This window comes from Tachysurus vachellii, chromosome 8 (assembly GCF_030014155.1).
Source record: "Tachysurus vachellii isolate PV-2020 chromosome 8, HZAU_Pvac_v1, whole genome shotgun sequence".
Taxonomy (NCBI): Eukaryota; Metazoa; Chordata; class Actinopteri; order Siluriformes; family Bagridae; genus Tachysurus; species Tachysurus vachellii.
In genome coordinates this window covers 5,464,918-5,486,243 of record NC_083467.1, presented here as the reverse complement: position 1 = coordinate 5,486,243, position 21,326 = coordinate 5,464,918, and the positions used below count along the sequence as shown (strand labels likewise).

At 36.7% G+C, this 21,326-nt stretch overlaps 2 protein-coding genes across 3 annotated transcripts in view; one reads left to right on the top strand and one right to left on the bottom strand.

Annotated features, from left to right (window-relative positions):
* Positions 1-425: 425 nt before the first annotated feature.
* med4 (mediator complex subunit 4) lies at positions 426-9,937 on the bottom strand. The gene is made up of 7 exons (XM_060875907.1): positions 9,811-9,937; positions 8,572-8,638; positions 7,819-7,989; positions 3,934-3,991; positions 3,323-3,409; positions 2,981-3,112; positions 426-1,025 (listed from the first exon to the last, which is right to left on the bottom strand). Exons 1-7 carry the CDS (start codon positions 9,876-9,878, stop codon positions 850-852), a joined length of 759 nt encoding a protein of 252 aa, XP_060731890.1. The 5' UTR covers positions 9,879-9,937; the 3' UTR covers positions 426-849.
* A 2,036-nt stretch (positions 9,938-11,973) lies between these two features.
* cldn10b (claudin 10b) overlaps positions 11,974-21,326 on the top strand; it is a 10,688-nt gene continuing 1,335 nt past the window's right edge. Inside the window, exons 1-5 of one of the 2 annotated variants that reach the window (XM_060875906.1) lie at positions 11,974-12,318; positions 19,724-19,885; positions 19,974-20,055; positions 20,145-20,249; positions 20,970-21,326. The exon at positions 20,970-21,326 is cut by the window's right edge and continues 1,335 nt beyond it. In XM_060875906.1, coding sequence (XP_060731889.1) covers positions 12,105-12,318; positions 19,724-19,885; positions 19,974-20,055; positions 20,145-20,249; positions 20,970-21,123 — 717 coding nt within the window. In that variant the 5' untranslated portion in view covers positions 11,974-12,104 and the 3' untranslated portion in view covers positions 21,124-21,326. Of the gene's footprint in view, positions 12,319-17,443; positions 17,731-19,723; positions 19,886-19,973; positions 20,056-20,144; positions 20,250-20,969 lie in introns of those variants that run through there. The other variant, XM_060875905.1, reaches the window with a different exon arrangement.

Genomic DNA, 21,326 nt, shown 5'->3' with positions numbered 1-21,326 from the left:
GCACCATGCGTCACAAAAGAGCTTGTATGTGTTGGATCATGAATAGACTCTTTATTTCTTCACTCTTTGCATAAGTTCCATAACTTTGGTAGAGGTTCATCTTGCTGCAGAGCTGTAGCTCATCTCTGTACTTCCACAACATATGACCTCTATATGTGCATATGTCCAATATATGATGATCAACATTTTTCCGTTGTGCCACATTATATTGATTCACGTGTCATATTACGCTTACTGTTGTACCGTTTTGTTTTTCATACATGTATAAGCCAACACCTTAAAAAAAAGGTAAAACATTGAAATCCCACAGTCTTATAACTATATCTGGCCCAAATTAAGGCAGTTTAAAGAATAGCCCAACACCTCCTACTCAGCCCACAGACCAGGATCACTTGTTATAATTATTTTGACTCTAATTACACACATTTTACCAAATAAACTTTATTTACAATTCAAACTCAAACATATTTACAGTTATATTTACACAAGCTGAATTACAAGCTCAAACAAAGCCACAATTCAACACCCAGCTCCAGGAGCAACAGGACACAGAAGAGATAATGAAAAAAGTGTTCATAATGTAACAAAATATTCTTAAATTCTCAGATGCTCCTTGTAAACACTGTACAGTCTAAACCTGATGTATGTAAAATTACATGGTTAAATTGCTTTAGCTTGGTATCACGTGTTCTGTTCTGCTGACTGAGATCAGGCTAGCATTAGCAATGCAAAAAGAATGAAGTTAATAATAAAAACCTTAAAGATATCTTAAGTGAAGATATCAGATTAAGATACTTCACACATCAAGTCCTTTTGTTGAATTGTGTATTGTCTCTCACTCATGCACTCTCAGTCCGAATCACTGCTGCTACTGGACGAGTCGGTGCTCATGGCTTCCACATCGTCCTCGTTCTCCTTATTGTGCCCCGGCAACTCCAAACCGAGGTCGTTACCATGGTGAGGTGGTGGAGGCATTGCCATGGCAACATCGGCTGCCTGCCATGGGTACTGAGGGGCCAGCACATCTTGGGAGTGAGAAGGAGGGAGAATTAATAGATATTCATGTTAAGAATCATCACAGACCTCAGACAGTACGCAGGTCAACAAGCAGGAAATGAAACTTAAGTATCTTAAGTAAAAATTATGTCACAAGATACATACATAGCTCATGGGAAGACTGAGGTGAATGGTGAAGATTTGCACTTGTTAAATTACAATTTCAGTATTTATAGATCAAACTGTATTCATCTGAACTGGTTCTCCCCTGGAGGTCAAAATATGGTAGTTGGGGAGAGGGTTTGGAACGTGAGAAAACAAGTGCATAAAATAGACACCTTATAGTAACACCTACAGGCAACATCATTATGTAATTAATTAACTGTGATTTGAAGATGTCAACTTAGCTCAGCAATTTGTGGTTTATTTTTCCACTCAAAGGCATTTTCAAAACTTCATATTAACCCCTATACAGATCAGAATCACCAGGTGATACATGATTTCTTAAATAATCTAAATCTGTAATAAAAGTATAGAGTAAATCAAATGCAATTGTGCGATTAAAGCTATGCAACGCAATAAAGTTCCTGGTTTGGAGTTTTTTTTTTTTTAAAAAGTTACCACTATTTCAGTCTGTGTGTTGTTTGGCAGAAACGAACAAAGGTTTTTATGATCTTGCAAGTACTTCTTAAAATGATATCTATAAAAGTTTGGACAAATGTTTTTCAATCTCATTCATGCAATAGTTACTCCTGAGGTCGTGATCTTGCTTGACGCCATGAAGGCATTTGACCAGGTAGATGATGTTGACATTTGATGTCTTCATTCACTAGATTTCTGTATGTTTTTCTCCGAGGCCTGCATTCCTACAAACGGTAGGTGTAAGCTGTAACATGGCACTTGCTAGACGCCTGCTTTCTCCTTTGATATTTGTCTCAGCCACTTAGCCTGTCAATCATACTGGCATCTCCTCCTCTCCTGCAATTCAAAGGATAATTGTACTATTACATGTATCCAATTTCCAGAGACTGAGAGATGTCATTGTTACTGATCTCGGCACAGTATTTTTTGGCCACTCCTAGAATTTACTCATGCTTCCACAGCACATTAACAACATTATTAATGTGTTTCCCCATCAGTTATAGCGAACACTTTATGCTGGTGGCATGAAAAAGTCATAAAATGGACTATAATAAGGACTGCATATTTCTTAATTATACAGAGCTGGCTATTAAACTTGACTTCTATTTTTCTATTATACTCCTCAGGAAAGCAAGATTTCTTGTTATTAACCCTTTTTTAAACATTTTTTATTAAACACTCAGATCAAGTACTTGATTAAAGATCTGTTGATATAAAAACAGCCTGGGAGCAAACAGATCTATAGTGGAATGATGTTATGTGAGCTATATGTTGTTCACATGCCCAGCTTTATACTGGCACAATTACAGTGTTTAGATTTGCCCCTGATGTAGAAATACTTGGTGTTCACAAATACATTTAGAATACTTTCTTGAGTGTGACTTTCTAAGATACTTTAAGGTGCCATGCTTTACTTAAATAAATCTTTTTTGTATAGCGCTTTTAACCACAGACAGTTGTTGCACAGAAGCTTTACAGGAATATATGAATTCTAAATAAATTCTAAATTTATTCCTACTTCATTGGAAATCTAACAAATGCTTAGTGGCTCAAAGACTCGATGTCTTACCTTAAAATAAAAAGAAATGTACACTCGATAAAAAGTAAATGAATTACATTACATACATCTGCTGCTTTCATACTTTCAACACACTTGAATAGGGGGAATAGTGAGGAATGATAAGATATTACTTATACTTTTGTTAGTATGGGTTTATTAAATCTATAAACAATGATCACTGCATCACAACAAACATCCTAAAAAAAACTGGCATTCTTTCTTTGAGTAATATGTTAATCAAATATATAAATTGATTCATCCATAGTCAATAACACACAGTACCTGGTAATCTCCCAGCAGCCAGTGCGTCTCCAGGCAGGTGTCCATTTAAACCATTGGTAGACAGGTTACACATATGACCCAGCATTCCACTGCGCATCTCAAGGTCAGTAGGATATGGCCGCCGGGGATCACCTGACACACACACAGGCGCACACACACAAGAACCACATTAAAAATGTACATCGGTATGAATCACAGCCAGTGGGGACAATCTGTTGAAAAGAAGATCTCTGACTGCACATGGTGTGTGAAGGTATTTTTCATCTGAGACACAAATCTCAGCATATTATTTATTAATGTTACAAAAGAATAATAGATAATGAGAAGGCAGAGAGAACATACCTGGGACCCAGTTCAGAGGAGCACATACAGCATTACTGGCACTGATCCTGTGGGCATACTTTATAATTTCCTCTGAAGAAATGCTGCCTAATGGAGAAACATTACATGAACAATGAGCACCAGGTAACAAAGGAAAATGCTTTTGCATCCAAAACTGTGGGTCAAACAAATAACTGGGTAATGCTAGAAAAATTTGAAATTTGAGTTTTAAAATTTGAATGTAAGAGTCATTTATAGTAGCAAAAGATTTATTATTTATCATTAGTAGTATTAGCTTCAGATGAATCAACATAGATGACTATACCGATATAAAGAAAATATACACTGCTCATCTGAATTAGCCTAGCTTGAAAATATCAACGGAGGGGTGTGTTTTCCCTTCATTTGTCCAGTGTGCTGAGGTTAAAAATGACATTGGTGCATTTTGTAAAGCACATTAATTGAAGTAAATGTGAAAATCACCCAGCACTAATGTTTGGCACGAGGGATGCAGATGCCAGGATCAGGTGAAAGGGTATTGTGATTGAAAATAGAAGAGGAAATGGAAAAAGAAGAAGCATATAAAGTGTTTGGTGTGGAAGCTTCTCTGGCCTAAAACAAAAGTGAAATACCTTTTCTGGCCTTCTCGATGGATTTGAGTTTCTCTTTGGCTTGGTACACAGCAGTAGCCTGTATTTATATAAAAAAAAAAAAAAAAAAAAAAAAAAAAAAAAAAAAAAAAAAAAGGGGAAGCAAAGAGAAGCTTGAGGGTTAAGGAGATTTTTTCCCATTAAAAAAAAGAAAAGAAGCAATACAAAACAAAACAAATCAGCCATCACCAAGGTTCTTTCTACCATTTAATAAACCAGGCAGTTCACCAACCAAACTCATGTACCATCCTCTTTGTAGCAGGAAACAAAAAATTGATTTTTCAATCAATGTTGCTTGTGTGTGCAGATGGTTAGAGAGATATTACAAAAGAGAGGCACTGATTGAGCCTAGCAGCAGGCAGGGGGAGTCTGTTACAGTGTGATTTTATGCTATACAGTGAGTGTAGGAATGTGCGCATATTATACTATGTATTAGTGTGTGTATATATACACACTGTCATGACAGTAAGGTCAACTAATTTTCACTGAGTAATTCACTCAATCATGTTCAGAATAATAGCAATGTGGAGTTAAATGACAGAACTCCTTTATTCTGTGAAAAAGCAGACGTCTTTAACTATCCTTTATTATAGAAAAGGGAGCCAATTGTTTCTCACACTGGTCTAAAACAGCCTTCTGAATTGAAGCTACAGGAGGAACAAAGTAATTTGATTAAAATGTGTGTGTTTGTGTGTGTGTGTGTGTGTGTGTGTGGGGGGGGGGGGGGTTGGGGGGGGGTATAAAGATGTGCAGAATTGGTCATAAATGGCCAAGGAACACATCAGCCGGCCCAAAGAGAAATGACGTAACATTTTGTGGTCTGAAGAGTAAAACGGTTCTTTTCGGGTCATAGACAGTGATGTCAGATGACTTCCAGGTACTGAAGTCAAGCAGATGCACAAACTCGTTGCTGTGCTCCTCAAATCATTCCTGAACCATTTTTGCTTAGTGACAGGGCACATTGTCCTGCTGAAAGAGGCCACAGACATGAGGGAGTACCATTCCCATGAAATGTTGTACACGGTCAACAACAATGCTTAGATAGTGGTACATGTCAAAGTAACATCCACATGGATGGCAGGACCCAAGGTTTCCCTGCAGAACATTGCCAAAGCATCTCACTGCTTCAGCCAGCTTGCCTTCTTCCCATAGTGCATCCTGCTGCCATGTATTCTAGTTGAGCAAAACATATGCACAAAGCCATCCACATGATGTAATAGAAAATATGATTCATCAGAGAAGGCCACCTTCTTCCATTGCTCCACATGGTCCTGTTCTGATGCTCATGCGCCCATTGTTGGCACTTTTGGTGGTGGACAGGTGTCAGCATGGGCACCCTGGCTGGTCTGTGTGTGTGTGTGTGTGTAAACCTGTTACACCCCTTTTATTTTTGTGTTTTCTGTTTTGGGAGGTGTCTGTGTTTCTCTGCAGGATGAACACCGATTGGTTCCTGAAGGTTACCTGGTGCCAAGCCCTGCTTTAGTTTTTCTTGCTCACTTGCTGTTTGTGCTACTCACTTTCTGCTAGTTAGTGTTGTGTGTTTATGTTGGTTGAGAGTTGTCTGTTGTATTGGTGTGTTTAGCCATTCCTTTTAATGCTGACTACTGCCTGTTCTTTTAACTCTGATGCTGGATTGCCCAAAGTCTGTTTGGCCAGGCTGTAAATTAGCCAGGCTGTAAATATTTGTGTATAGTATTATTGTGGTGGTAGGGAGACCGACGCCATTTTTTTTTAACCTTTTATTGATTGTGTTTTTGTACAGGGAGTTAGGGAAGTAATTGTATTTTCTTTTCGTTTGCTCCTAAAGACATACCCCCAGTCCTCATACCATTTCATGTTGCGCCTTCACCCCTAGACGGGGCGTAACATAACCAAATGCAGCATTTCAGCAAAAGAACCAGAGGTGGAAGTGTTATGGTTTGGGGATGCTTTACTGCAGCAGGACCTGGGCAGATCACCATCATAAAATTCACTTTGAATTCTACATTGTATCAGAAGGTGCTAGAGGCAAATGTGAGACCATGTGTCAAAAAATGTAAGCTGAATTGGAACTGTACCTTGCAGCATGACAATGACCAAAACACAACGGTAAATCCACCAAGGACTGGCTAAAAAAAAATAAATAAAAAAAAAAAAAAAATGGAGGATTCTGGAATGGTTAAGTCAAAGCCTAGAATCCTGCATTGAGGAGTGGTGGAAACTTTCTTTGAGTTGATGTCAGGAACCGGTAGATGGCTACAACAAATGGCTCTCCATTTCTCGCTTTCCACCGAGGCAGTTTGAGTGCTGGTTCGGAGCCTAATTTAGAACCAGTTCTTTCTTTTTCGACAGCCAAAGCACCGGCTCTGAACCAGGAAAAGTGGTTCTTAAGTAGCACCAAAACGTTGCTGGTCTAGACTTAAGAACCGCTTGTGTCAGGAGCTATGGGCGGGGCTACTGTTAGCGCATTTGATAATGTACCTTAAGTATACTAATGTTTAATACACTTTTACTTTACCGCAATATGGTAGGTAGCTACATGCTAAGGCTAACTTTTTTCTGTGATAAATTAATGTTATGTACTTTCTCGATTACAACCTCCATTTATACAGATTACATGGAGCTGCAGGTACACGTTGGATTCGCCGCGTTTGGGTGTTAATGTAAGTTCACAAAGCCATGAGTATTAACAGTAAAGCAACGTCCGCCATTGTTGATGTGTTTGTGTTTGCTGGGACACGCGACACCTTTACAGTGATGTCAGACTCGGCTCTGTGACGGCTCTCTAACCGGTGGAAGGCAAAACGGTTCTTAGAAGGTTCGCCATTGGAACCAACTTTGAACCAGCACCAGTGCTAGCTCTGGACCAGCACCCGGTTCTTTTTGGTAGAAAAGGGACAATTGAGATCATTTAGCTATTATGGCATAGGATGTACTAACTTGACTAAATTGAGATGTTGACATTTCTTCATACAGAGCTGAATATTTAATGGGGCGTCCTAATTTTTTTATAAAGATATCAGTAATAAATATAAAGTGTACAGCTTGTATAACAGTGCATATTTGCTGGATGTACTCACTTTTGTGGGCAGCAGTTTAGACATTAATGGCTGTGTGTTGAGTTATTTTGAGGGGACAACAAACTTACACTGTTATACAAGCTGTACACTCACTACTTTACATTGTAGCACAGTGTCATTTCTTCAGTGTCACATGAAAAAATATAATAAAATACTTACAAAAATGTGAGGGGTGTACTTACTTCTGTCAGATACTGTATATATTACTCTGATGATTCGAGTGGCAAGTCAATATACATATTTAATCAGTATATAATTCAACACACATCCACGCTACACCAAAGCTAGGTTGTGTTTAAGGATGAGAGCAGAATAAATATCTTCCTGTTGCTTTAGAGAGAATTCCTTCTGTTCAGACTGTCTCACTCCCCAAAAAGCCATGTATAATTCTTAATTCTTGTTTTAAACTCCATCCATAAGCATCTCTGGTTCACTCATGGCTTCTACACTGTTATAGTAACTGATCTACTCCAGAGTACCACATGTTAATGTTCTCCTACAACAGAATATTACTGAGTAAAGAACCCCTGCTTGTATATTCTGACATATCACTGCCATATACATGTATATTCTGACGTCACTGCCATGCATGTGGTAGCTTAACGGTTAAGGTGTTGGGTTGCCAATCGGAAGGTTGTGAGTTCAATCCCAGGTCCACCATACTGCCACTGTTGGGCCCCTGAGCAAGGCCCTTAACCCTCAATTGCTCAGTTGTATAGAAATGAGATAATGTAAGTCGCACTGGATATAAGGGTGTCTGCTAAATGCTGGAAATGTAAATGCTCCTTTTTTCCATAAACAAGCTCACCAGGATGTGCTCAGCCTCCTTGAGCTGCTTCTGCAACAACTGGATGTCTCCGTCCCTCTTCTCCACTTCTTTCTCCAGTTTCTGCATCTCCTCATGAGTCCGGCCCTGCTTCGAGGCCATCCGCATCAGCTCCTGGAACTCTTTGTCCCTCTGCACAAGCAGCTCCAAGACCTGCTCACAGAGATGAAAATCAACACATTCATTCATTTTCTACCGCTTATCTGAACTACCTCGGGTCACGGGGAGCCTTTGCCTATCTCAGGCGTCATTGGGCATCAAGGCAGGATACACCCTGGACGGAGTGCCAACCCATCGCAGGGCACACACACATACTCTCATTCACTCACGTAATCACACACTACGGACAATTTTCCAGAGATGCCAATCAACCTACCATGCATGTCTTTGGACTGGGGAGGAAACCGGAATACCCGGAAGAAACCCCCGAGGCACGGGGAGAACATGCAAACTCCACACACACAAGGCGGAGGCGGGAATCAAACCCCCAACCCTGGAGGGGTGAGGCGAACGTGCTAACCACTAAGCCACCGTGCCCCCGGAAATCAACACTTATTTCATTATTCTGGGCCTGACTGACATTACTACCCTGTCTGTGAGCATGTTTGTGTAGGCACTCACACAGCGTATGTACTAATGTTCCTGGTTTTATGTAAAAAATCCATTAAATGGAATGAAAACGATTTCAATACGAACTTATTGAATGTGTTTCAGAGCTGGAGATGATTTGAGTACCTGAGTGTCTTCTCCAGGCTGGGGGAGTTTCTGGCTTCTCGACAACGCAAGCATCTCTATCAGTTCTCTGGCACAAAGTAACAAAAAGAGAAGCAACAAAGAATCTCACTTGTCAATGTGTAGACAGAAGTAAACTGTCCAAACAATCAGGCACAAAGTAACCTTTCATTTTTGGGGAAATACGTGTAACAGATATAACAGATATATACGTGTACACGTGTAACAGATATATACGTGTACACGTATAACAGCTATATATGTGTACATCTATAACATATATGTGTACATGTAGAACAGATATATATGTGTACACGTGTAACAGATATATACGTGTACACGTATAACAGCTATATATGTGTACATCTATAACATATATGTGTACATGTAGAACAGATATATATGTGTACATGTAGAACAGATATATACGTGTACACGTATAACAGCTATATATGTGTACATCTATAACATATATGTGTACATGTAGAACAGATATATATGTGTACATGTAGAACAGATATATATGTGTACATGTAGAACAGATATATATGTGTACATGTAGAACAGATATATATGTGTACATGTAGAACAGATATATATGTGTACATGTAGAACAGATATATATGTGTACATGTAGAACAGATATATATGTGTACATGTAGAACAGATATATATGTGTACATGTAGAACAGATATATATGTGTACATCTATAACAGATATATATGTGTACATCTATAACAGATATATATGTGTACATCTATAACAGATATATATGTGTACATCTATAACAGATATATATGTGTACATGTAGAACAGATATATATGTGTACATGTAGAACAGATATATATGTGTACATGTAGAACAGATATATATGTGTACATGTAGAACAGATATATATGTGTACATGTAGAACAGATATATATGTGTACATGTAGAACAGATATATATGTGTACATGTAGAACAGATATATATGTGTACATGTAGAACAGATATATATGTGTACATGTAGAACAGATATATATGTGTACATGTAGAACAGATATATATGTGTACATGTAGAACAGATATATATGTGTACATGTAGAACAGATGACGCTAAGCTAATATTCTAGCCCACAAACACTGCGCTGATTGGCGTCTAGTCAAATGATCTAATGTTTCGTTCGTTTCGCACACAACAAATCATAAACACTACAATACTAACAATCATTAAAAACAGAAACCAGAGATAAAACAAACCTGGATAACACTTCGATATCATTTAGAGCGGACAACAGTTTATCTTTAGTAGATTTGTCGGCCGCCATGTTGTTTCCTTCCTTCTTTGTAGTATCTTTTAAAGCTGGTCAGAAGCGTTTAGGGCTCAATATCGCCACCTACGAAGACGATGTTACATTATATTATACACTCACTATACGTTTTAATAGGAAAACATGTCCACCTGCACATTTGTGTATATAATCACCAATGTCGTGACAGTTAACTGTGGTTTTTGATGCTAGATGGGATGTTGTGAGTATTTTACGAAACTGCTGATCTCCTGGGGCTTTAAGAAAGTACAGTTTTTAGAGTCAACAGAATTAGGTTGTTAGGTTGTATAAAATGTTTACTTCATATTCATTGTGATAGTATACAGAGGGAAAATTACAAAAAATTACTATACAAAGTTACAATTTTATTGTGGCAGTTGTTTATTAAGAGACACTTTCTACATTATCATGCAATGTCCCGCAAAGAGAGCAGAATGCCATTGTATCTATGGTCATGTGTGTACACTGGCCTTCAGGTGAAAGCTGTTTGGTTGGTAAGACTGTGTGTCTGTTTGCACATCTTTCTGTCTGTACTGTAGTGTAAGTGATAAGATTACATGTGGTCAATATTTGGTTCTGCTATACGTCTCTAATGTCTCCGGGAATAGTGGAAAAGGTTAAAATGTCCTCAGCTCAGTACCTCAGTACCTCAGTCCTCAGCTCGTTGTCCTGTATTTAATGGGTTTCTGAAGATTTGCGCTATATATACAGTATATACAATATATGTGTCAATTACAAGTTGTGTTTACTGCAAGGTGCAAAAGAGGAACAATTGATATTGCTATTTTTTTTTACATTTAATATCACATTCAGCTCATTCCACAACTCCCAGTTTGTCCTGTATTGCCAGCAAATTCAAGGGTGTCAGAAGCACCAGCAATATACAGTAATAATAATGATAACATAATAATAATGATAACAATAATAATGATAACAATGATAACAATACTAATAACAGCAATCATCAGCAGCAGCAGCAACAGTAAACAAGATTGAAAATAAAGTATTTTAAATGCTTTTTTGAGTTTTGTTACAAATCAATAAACTGTGTGAGAAACAGCACAGGTTATATATAGGAAGTGGAACGGAACATGTAAATGATGCCCCAGAGTTAAAAGGAATGAGACACACAACACTGAAGTGATAAGGTTATACTGAAAAGGTGATACATGTAACATGTAATACATGTAATAATGTAATGTAGTAATAAATACAGTACAGAACCAGACAGACTTCAGGGTGGACCTAGGCCAAAATAACAGAAACACTCTGGGATTAGAGACTAAGTGACCTCCACAAAAACAGAAACAAAGAGACAATTACCTTCTCTAACCACCACCCCCCCACACACACACACAGACAACCCCACCCCCACCTCCCAGTCAAGGCAGTCAAAGACCGAAACCAAAATATCACAAGCAAAACATGAAAGAGTGTATCCCAAAAACACAACCACAAACACACCATGTGAGCATTGCTGTTGCTGGAACTGGCTTCCATATACACATGACAGAATATATGACACAACCCGTATCTTACAGGTTGTAACAGTTTGCATATCAGACGGAATTTCCTTTTAATATCACAGTGATTTTAAAAAAGAAAATTCTTTACAAAAGAAGAGTTTTCTGTTTTTTTTGCTGGTTTTCAGTTTCTCAGCAACAAACAAAAAGGCATGTTTTTTGTCCCATTAGCTAAAGGCTTAGGAGATAAAACAGGATAGCTCCTGGTGAGAGTAAGACTGCATATAGCTCCTTTATAGCTTCATAGCTTATGCCAGAAAACTTGTACATTTGCCCAGCAAACCTGGACATCTACAGCTTCGGTCTTACAATTTCAATGATGGATAATGAATTTCTGTAATTCACTGTATAACCAGGAACAGTACATCTTGTAATGAACTTTGCCACATGTTTAAGGCTAACCAATTTGTTTTGAAATGTTAATGTTGAACAAATCTTGTGGTCAAAAAAAGAGCAGTATCTTAAACAGAAGGACAAGTCCTTTAATGACTAACCACCAGCTCAGCTTCTGTAGACCTTCACTCAGGTCCAGTTATTTCTTATGCTTCTTAAGCTACTGTAAAATTCAGCAGACCAGATGTCCACCTGGAGATTTATCACTCTGTAATACACATCTCTATTTTAATTCCTTTACTTCGTTGGCGTTTTGGAAGCTAAGCTTACATTTGGGAATCTTTTCCTGAATGATTTCTTTTAAAAAATGTCAGGCAAGCAAATTATGGCATTTCTAGCTGGATTAGGGGGATTGGGTGCGACCATCAGCGCCACTGTGTCTAACGAATGGAAAAGCACAAGCAGGGCTTCATCTGTCATTACAGCCACCTGGGTGTTTCAGGGACTTTGGATGAACTGTGCTGGGAATGCGATTGGAGCTGTGCACTGCAGGCAGCACCACACCATCTTCAAACTAGAGGGTAAGATTAAAACCTGACATCAATTTTCCCTTGAATATTTTTGAAAATTATTAATATTTAAGAAAACAGATTATAACAGAATGTGTGGGGGTTGTTGTCATACAGTATGACCTTATTATATTAATTATAAACAATAACATTTTAGCCTAACTTTCTATTCCCAGCGATGAATTAAAGTCAAGACTGGAGAGTTGATTTAACTTTTGGAAGGCAACTGGACATACTGTATATAAACATTGTAGGTGTCAATTCAACCTTGAGGGTTTTGATGTGTATCCTGACCAATGTATATATGAGTGGACAACATGATGCAACTGACTCCCACTGTGTGGCCTTTTTTGTTGGTTGTAATACCAGTTGATAATTGATAAAGCAAGCCTTGGTGCCAGAACATGCACAAAACTGCTAGTCAGAGAGTCTACATGTCATTATTCCATAGTGGTAAGAGACCAATGAATGGATATATGGGTGGATGACAGGAAAGTGACAGACCGCTGACCTGAACACTAGTTTGGGCCATTTCCCTTAAAATTGGAAATGGGTGGGGTTAAAATCTGCACCACAATACAGCATAAAGACTTTTTGGCTTCATCTGTTATAATAATCAACTTACACTATATACACAATTACAGATTATGACATGCTATATTAACATAGCTCAGTAAAATAGACAATAACATGGACAAATCTTCCCACCCATCCATATTGCTATCGAGCTATATGCAGCACATGATGGTGGAGAATGGTAGAGTTTTTAAACTTGTACTCTTGCCCCAATCCTAGTTCTCATGACAGCTTTTTGGTAAATAGTGATGTTTTAGGTTCTTGTTTTTTAATTATTCGAATGTAGCTTTCAAAATTGTTGGAAGATGAGGCTCAACAATGATTTATTGACAATTGCACTGTGTTTGCCTTCAACAATGATCAGTAGCCAATAACAGAATGATCCAGAAACCTGATACCATATCCACCATCCTTCACTGTGTTCTCAGGATGATGTCCAGAGAGTTAACATCATTTTGTCTCTTCATACATGAAAACCTTTTTCCCCTCATATTTGCTGAGGCACCAATAATGCCTTTTGGAAAACTCATATGTATAACTGCAATATCTAATCAACAAAATCATCAAAAATGTAATTGCAAAAATATTTCATTATCAGTTAGCATTGCAGCATCATATTCAAGGACTGTACATATGCAATATTTTGCAACAATATTTTGATTTGAAAATCACTGATTTGTGGGAATGTGAGAAACAATGTATGTGTGATCTCTTTTGTCCAACCTTGTTTGCATTTCTGTATCACACTTATGGGCATATTTATCCATTCATTCATTCATTTTCTACCGCTTATCCGAACTATTCTCGGGTCACAGGGAGCCTTTGCCTATCTCAGGCGGCATCGGGCATCAAGGCAGGATACACCCTGAACGGAGTGCCAACCCATCGCAGGGCACACACACACACTCTCATTCACTCACGCAATCACACACTATGGACAATTTTCCAGAGATGCCAATCAACCTACCATGCATGTCTTTGGACCGGGGAGGAAACCGGAGTACCCGGAGGAAAGATCATGCAAATGGGGAGATCATGCAAACTCCACACAAGGCAGAGGCGGGAATCGATGCCCTCTCTTACAATAAAGAAGATTATAGTTTTACAACCCAAATCCCAAAAAAGTTTTTTAGATTTTAATAAAATGAAAACTAAAAGACTTTCAAATAACATGAGACAATATTTTATTCACAAATGAACATAGCTGACATCAGCTGAGAGAACATCTAGCAACTAATTAAATAAACTGATATCAGGTCTGTAACACGATTAGCTATAAAATGGATGTCTTAGAGAGTCTCTCAGAAGTGAAGATGTGCAGAGGCTCTCCAATCTGTGAAAAAGTGCATGGAAAGGTTGTGGAATACTTAAAACAATGTTCCTCAATGTCAAATTGCAAAGGCTTTGCAAATCTCATCATCTACAGATATAACTTCATCAAAAGATTCTGGAGAGAGAAACTGCAGATGCCAACTAAAGTTTTTATGGTGCTAACTCGAAAAACTAGAGTTTTTTATGGTGCGTCTCACATCTTGCATCCTAACACAATAAAACAGTAAAAGCATGCAGGGATGTGCAATTAAACTTGAGCCTGTACACGTTCAAATTCAGCAAAATTACTATATTTAAAAATTTAATCACTGTCAGTTCCAAAATGGAATATTATTATGTGAACAAAATATGAGTATATGTGTTTTTAGTTTATTTTTTATTTATTTATTTTGAAAGCATTTTTAATGTATTACATAAAGGTGTCGGACATAGACTGATGTATTTGCAATGTGAACTTTTGCCTGGGGATTCAGTAAGTTATCATTCAACCAATGAAATGCTTTTTCCAATATTAAAGGAGCTAATCTATAAAAAGAGTAAGCACAGCTACAAGCCAGTTATGCTTTGAATACTTTTCTTAAGTATATATTGATGAAATGTTTAAGCCAAATATACTGTACACTGATAAGTATATTAAAAGTAGACAGCAGACAGTAGTAAACTAAGTACTCTCAGTTTAAAACAAGTATACCAGGGCACTTTAATAAAGCTAAAACATTTTTTGTGCTTTATATTTTGCAAAAGAATGATTAGTCTAAAACACTAAAAATGCAACTCATGAAGCATATTATGCAATGTTGAACAGTAGTGAAACATTTTTAGTTAAAATAAAACAAATGTGCAGATCCAGTAGAAAATATACAGAAAATACAGTATCACTTTATGTTAGTTTGGTAACAGCTGATCTAATACCTGATAAAACTTTCAGGTTCTGACAGATTATCTGATTAATGTTGTCATGATGTATTGCACTTAGTGGATTTCTCCAGCAGTGTTCAGAATTCCTCTTTATTGTTTCTTTGTCTAACGCTTAATTTATTCAGAAACTGACTTTTGTAGGCAGTGTCATATAAGCTAGTGACGTTCTGTAAATCTTCAGGTAGACTGATGTTTATTAAACTTGCTTCTTACTGTATGTATAGTAAGAAGCAATAGTCTTTGCAGGTAGATGCATATGCTTAATACAATGCTATTTATTATGTAAACCCTGTTTAATGATAGCATAACTGAATTCTCATTATTTAAACTGTAGTGTTAAGTATGAATAGGGTTGTGGGGATAAGTGTAAATACAGTACCTCATCATAAATAAATACATTTTTGGAAATCTGTTTTCAAAATGATAATACGGTTGTGTATTGAGTCAGATGGGTCAAAAACTCAACTGGTATCAATTTTGAAGTCTCAAACAATATTTAACATTAATTATTTAACACAAATGTGGAAAATAATGAGACATTAACTGTTATTATTTTTATTATTATTATTATTATTATTATTATTGTTGTTGTTGTTGTTGTTGTTGTTGTTGTTGTTGTTGTTGTTGTTATTATTATTATTATTATTATTATTACTACTACTACTACACATTGATATTTAATAACAGTTGTAAAGAATTAGAGCATTCAGTTAGATTTATAAATGTGTTATTTTAGACCATAAAAAGTACAGCATAACATTAAAAATACATGTCAGAAATTGGATTTTAATTCAAATTATTTGACATTATTTGCCAAAAGGTAAAAATATTCATTCTTTTTAATTACATTTTTTGAATTGAAGTTTAGTTTAATCTGTGTTTAAATCCACAATACTATCCTGAGCTCAGGTCTATGTTGGATCTAATTTATTTTAGTCTTCTTCATGAAGATAAATAAGCTTATTTTTTAGGTCAGCCTCAGAAACATGTCTCTGGGCTGTTGCTTCACAATACTATGTCTTGGAAACTTTTTTTATTTAACCTTTATTTTACCAGGAAATAAAGCTCATTGAGATTAAAAACGTTTTTGCAAGAGTATTCTGACCAACCATTCTGGGGCTATCTGTGCACTTGGGTGGCACAACAAATTAGATGGTGAGCAAACCCAAGCAACTCACTGTAATTAAGAGCTGTGCAAGTAACTGAAGCCAGTTAGTACAACCAACTAAAAGAACCAACAGAATATCTTAAGTATTCTACTGCCTTGCACAACCTTAAGCGATACGGATCTTTGGTTGTGGATCAGGAAGAACTACAAGACCATTTTTCACAAGATGAATCGGACAGATAGAAACATGAGGGCATAATTAACTTAATGACCAAGTACTTGGTTAAAGCATAGAATAATGCCTCCACAAAGTTTCAAGGCCATGCATGTAGGGGACCTGCTCTGAATCCTACTTTTATTTTTAGCAACTTACAGGGAACTGTGACATGCTGTAGTTTAATATTTTGTTCGATTTGGGTTGATATAAGTTTATTTTTTTAGGTTTAGCTGATTTAGTTAATTGAAGCATTTCTGTTTTTAGAACTGTGCTTATTTTGTGTCCCCCTCAGGAATTGCTCATCAAAGCCAATAGTAATGACTTAACTGGAGTATAACACAACTCACCATAATAATAGTCTATTATTGAATCTTCAAGCTATACTTATGGCTCCAATTTCTTTACCACCATCTCAAGTTCAGTGTCCCTTTTCTCTTTTTCCCCTCAGTCTGTTTCCACCAAGTTCATTATGCATTCATTCGTACAACTGTTCATGTTATCCTGGTGTGGATTGCAATGATGCATACATCTTCTGTTTGTATACATGTGTATTTATGTGTAGTATATTCTATTAAATAAATAATTATGAAAATATATTTTAATTGGTTATATACACAAGGTCTACATTTTTTGTCTTTTATTTCCACAGTTATTAATAAACCACACTAGCAAAAAGATTTAAATGGAAAAAATCTAGAAAATGAAAAAAAATCTCAAAATCTCAAAAATATTCCTTACCAATCAAATTTGTTTTTGCATGTTAAAATCAGTGTATCATAAGTGTGACATGTTATAAACAAAAAAACAACAACCTTGAGTTGTCCATAAGCAACTGGTCTTGGACCAATCTACATACTATGATAATGTATTGCCGTAAGGGGGCAGAAGGAGCCATTTACTGGAAGAGAGGCGAGGCCAAAACCCTCCCTAAAGTGTAGCAAATGTATGACTCATGTACCCTTACAAATTTAACCTGGACTAACTGTGCAAGGACCCTCTGAAGCACTCCTGCATCAAACAGACTTTTGACTTAACAACCATCATAAAGAAACAATGGGTACAATGGTAATAGAAATAGCAGCATTTCTTGTAGCTATTGTAGGCTGGGTGCTGGTGTCTTCTACTTTACCAACTGATTACTGGAAAGTGTCTTCAAATGATGGCACGGTAATTACTACAGCCACCTTCTGGTGCAACCTTTGGAAGATCTGTGTGACCGATTCTACTGGAGTCTCCAACTGCAAAGACTTTCCCTCCATGCTCGCCTTAGACGGTCAGCCTGCTCCTTTTGCCCTGAAATATTGCCTTGTATGATTGAGTGTGTATGTGTGTGTTAATGAAAGTATATTGATAATATTTGTTAAATGCCTATAAATTGCCTAGCATATCAGTGCATAAAAATAGCAAAATGAAGATAAAAAATGAACAGTTAACAAGATGCAGATGGATGGATGCAGTTAAGAGGAGGATACATGTATCAGCTATTTTGTCACAGCTCTGCAATGCACTGATTGTCAAAAGTCCATTAATGAACAGTCAAGACCTCATGGAAAAATTTGATTAAATTTCCCTACTCCTGACAAATGACTCTATTTATTATTACCATCCTGAGTTTGGAAGAACTTTCACTGAAGCAGGCCTCTAAATTATACCAATTCATCAGTAACCAAACACATAAATGTTCGAAGAGGTAATCATTCAGGGTTAGGAAAAACAAAGAGTGTAAAACCCAGTGGCCCAAAACAAATGTGGCTTTGTTTGTGATTAACTTTCAAGATTTAATTGCTCAGAAAGTAGCTGTCAATTTTTAAGAAATAGCTAAGAACCACGTATAATGATGCATGCAATCTTATCATTATTCACTACTGTATAATGTGTATATATATATTTTTTAATTTAAAATTATATTGTGTCTTTATAATTCAGACTACTAGATGTCAGATACAAATGTAAGAACTTTAGTGAACAATGTTGTTAGACTATAGAGGACCCTCAGACCCTCAGACTTTAGAGGACCCTCAGGGTTCACACATTTGGGTTAATATGTCCTGTATCTAAATCCATTGTCACATGTCAGTAAAGTGCCATTGAAAATCTGGTGCTCACTGCATGCCCCATGCTTACTTTTTTACCTAAAATGATGTTCAAGGATTTAGTATGTTTATGTTTAACAAGTGGCTCATGATAAGCAAAGGGGTTCTCTAAAAGGTCACTGAGAAGTAGTATGACTTTTACATACCACATTAAATTTATTAAATGTTTCTCTATCATCATTCTAGGACTTCAAAAACAAAACTTCATATTAAAAAAGAAGTAATTGGCTGTCTCTCTTTTTTCTCCATTATTGTTGGTTAACATTTACCTTTATACAGCAATCTTTATGACCTGGAGGAAACCCATATGGTCACTAATGGCTGATTAATGGTTGAAATGCTAAAAAAAGTTATGGTGTTGAGGACTACTGTTTGGAATGTCATGAGTTCAAATCACAGGTCCACCAATGTGCCACTGCTGGGGCCCTGAGCAAGGCTCTGAACCCTCAATTGATCAGTTGTATTGAAATAAAATTAAAATAAAAAAATGTAAGCCATTCTATATAAGGGTGTCTGCTAAATTCTGTAAATGTAGATAAAGGTAACATTTAGTGCAGAAATGTTTTTGGGTTATTATTTCATGCAGTTCAGTTCAAAAACAGCATTCTCTCAACTTACTAAAATATATGGTCCAGAGCTGCTGCTTCCTTGGCAACCAATTAATTGTGAATTAAAGTCAGTGATAATGTCACTGATGCATTTGATACATGACACACAACATATTATTGGAAATACCAGCCATTTGTGTGTCAAGAGCCATTTGTAGGAATTCTACCAAAAGAGATTTTGCTGTGTTTAATTGGATTTTAAACAAATAAAGACATAAAATCTCTATCTAAATTGAACCTAAAAGCATTCTAAACCTAAACCAAAAGTTTGATGATTCATTGCAATGGCAGAAAGTCAAGTTTATTTTAAGACTGAAACTATGGGCGTTAGGGTAGGACATCACAAGGTTACCATCCAGCTAGGATATAAGGCAACATGACTAATGCAGGCTTATTGTACAGTCTGAGAAAACCAAAGGAAACCCATGCAAACAGAATAGGAACAAAGATAGTCACTGAGTACTACTCACTGTGCCACCATTATCATTCTTTGCTTTGAGTAATTTATATATATATTACTTACATTAGCTATAAATAAGAGTTCTATTTTAATATTTTGTGATAGGTTACATCCAGGTCTGCAGAGGCCTGATGATCTCGGCTGTGTGTCTTGGTTTCTTTGCGACTGCCTGTGCTCTGGTGGGAATGAAGTGCACCAAAATTGGAGGAAGTGATCAACTAAAGGCACGAATTGCAGGCTTTTCTGGACTTCAGTATTTTATTGCTGGTGTGTAAGTTGTTCTTTTCAGTTTCCTGTACCTGTACTGTATGTTGATGAGTTCAAACTCCTCTCAGGTAACCCTCTGTAATTGCAGGTCTCTGTTCTTTGACTGCCTGCTCGCTGTATGCCCACAGGATAATGTCTGAATTTTTTGACCCCATGTTTGTGGACCAAAAGTATGTTCCTGATCTTTTGGCATGTAGTGATATGAGATCATTTAAGGTAAAACACAAGGCATGAGAATAAACAATTGGTTTCTTCTCAGGTATGAACTGGGGGCAGCCCTGTTCATTGGTTGGTCAGGATCTGCTCTGTGCATTCTGGGAGGGATTGTGTTCTTAATGTCACTGTTTGATGGCTTCAACAAAAGGTAATATATAGAGGAAATAAGCAAGTGTCACCACAGTAAACATGCACTAAACATCTAGATTCAATAAACAATGCACCTTTGGTGGCACCTTTTAGTTGAGCAACTTCTCTCAGTTTTATAATGGCTTGATCTTTTCTCATAGACAGCTCTATGTTGGCATCATGTTTTATTCTTTGTAAGAGAACAAGAAAAAAATTTCGTCTTCAATAATAAAAGAGATTGTCACAGACGCGGGATAAAAACGGACCCAAATGCAGGACAACTTAACAAAAACAGGATTTATTAACTAAAAAAACACTAAACAGGACAAAGACAAACCAGACGAAGGGACATGGCCGGGGCAGTCACGTGAACACAGAACATAAACAAAAAGGCACATGGCCAAAGTCCGGGCAGAGTCCTGACATAGATTATAAATCCAATATTTTTAATTTCTTGAAAAATGAGAGGGTTCAAACAAAAGATGCTATGCTCAAAGGTGTTTAGCACATCTAGATATCATGAAATGAAAGTTAAAATTCTGATCTATCATCTCTTTTGATCTCAATACCAAATGTCTTTCAGAGGGCACAGTCTGATGTTATTACAGAGTACAAAATATAACAGCTTTGTTATTAAATTGATTATAATATAATATTCATAATATTTTTGTTTATTCATAGTTACATTTGTTATTATTTTAAACTAATCAAGAGATTTACTTGTTGCTTTCTTCCACAGCTCAAGTAATATGGACAGGAGACGATATGTCTATAGCACATCCACTTATGTTTCTAGTCCCGAGAAGACACAAAACCATTCAACCAACATCAGAAGACCCCCGACAGAATACAGTACCACCTCGAAAAACTTTGATAAAAATGCTTATGTATAAAATACACAAAAGATGGAAAGAAGCAGCTGGTTATAGTGGTTACCTGTAATACAAACCTGTTTAAGTTTTTGCTATCTGACCTGAAACATTCTCTAATGTCAGTGTCCTGGTCAGCATAACAATTACATATAGCAATGAAATTTGTACCACATAATAAATTAAATAAAATTGCCTAGATAGCTTAGAAATGTTCAAATAGAAAA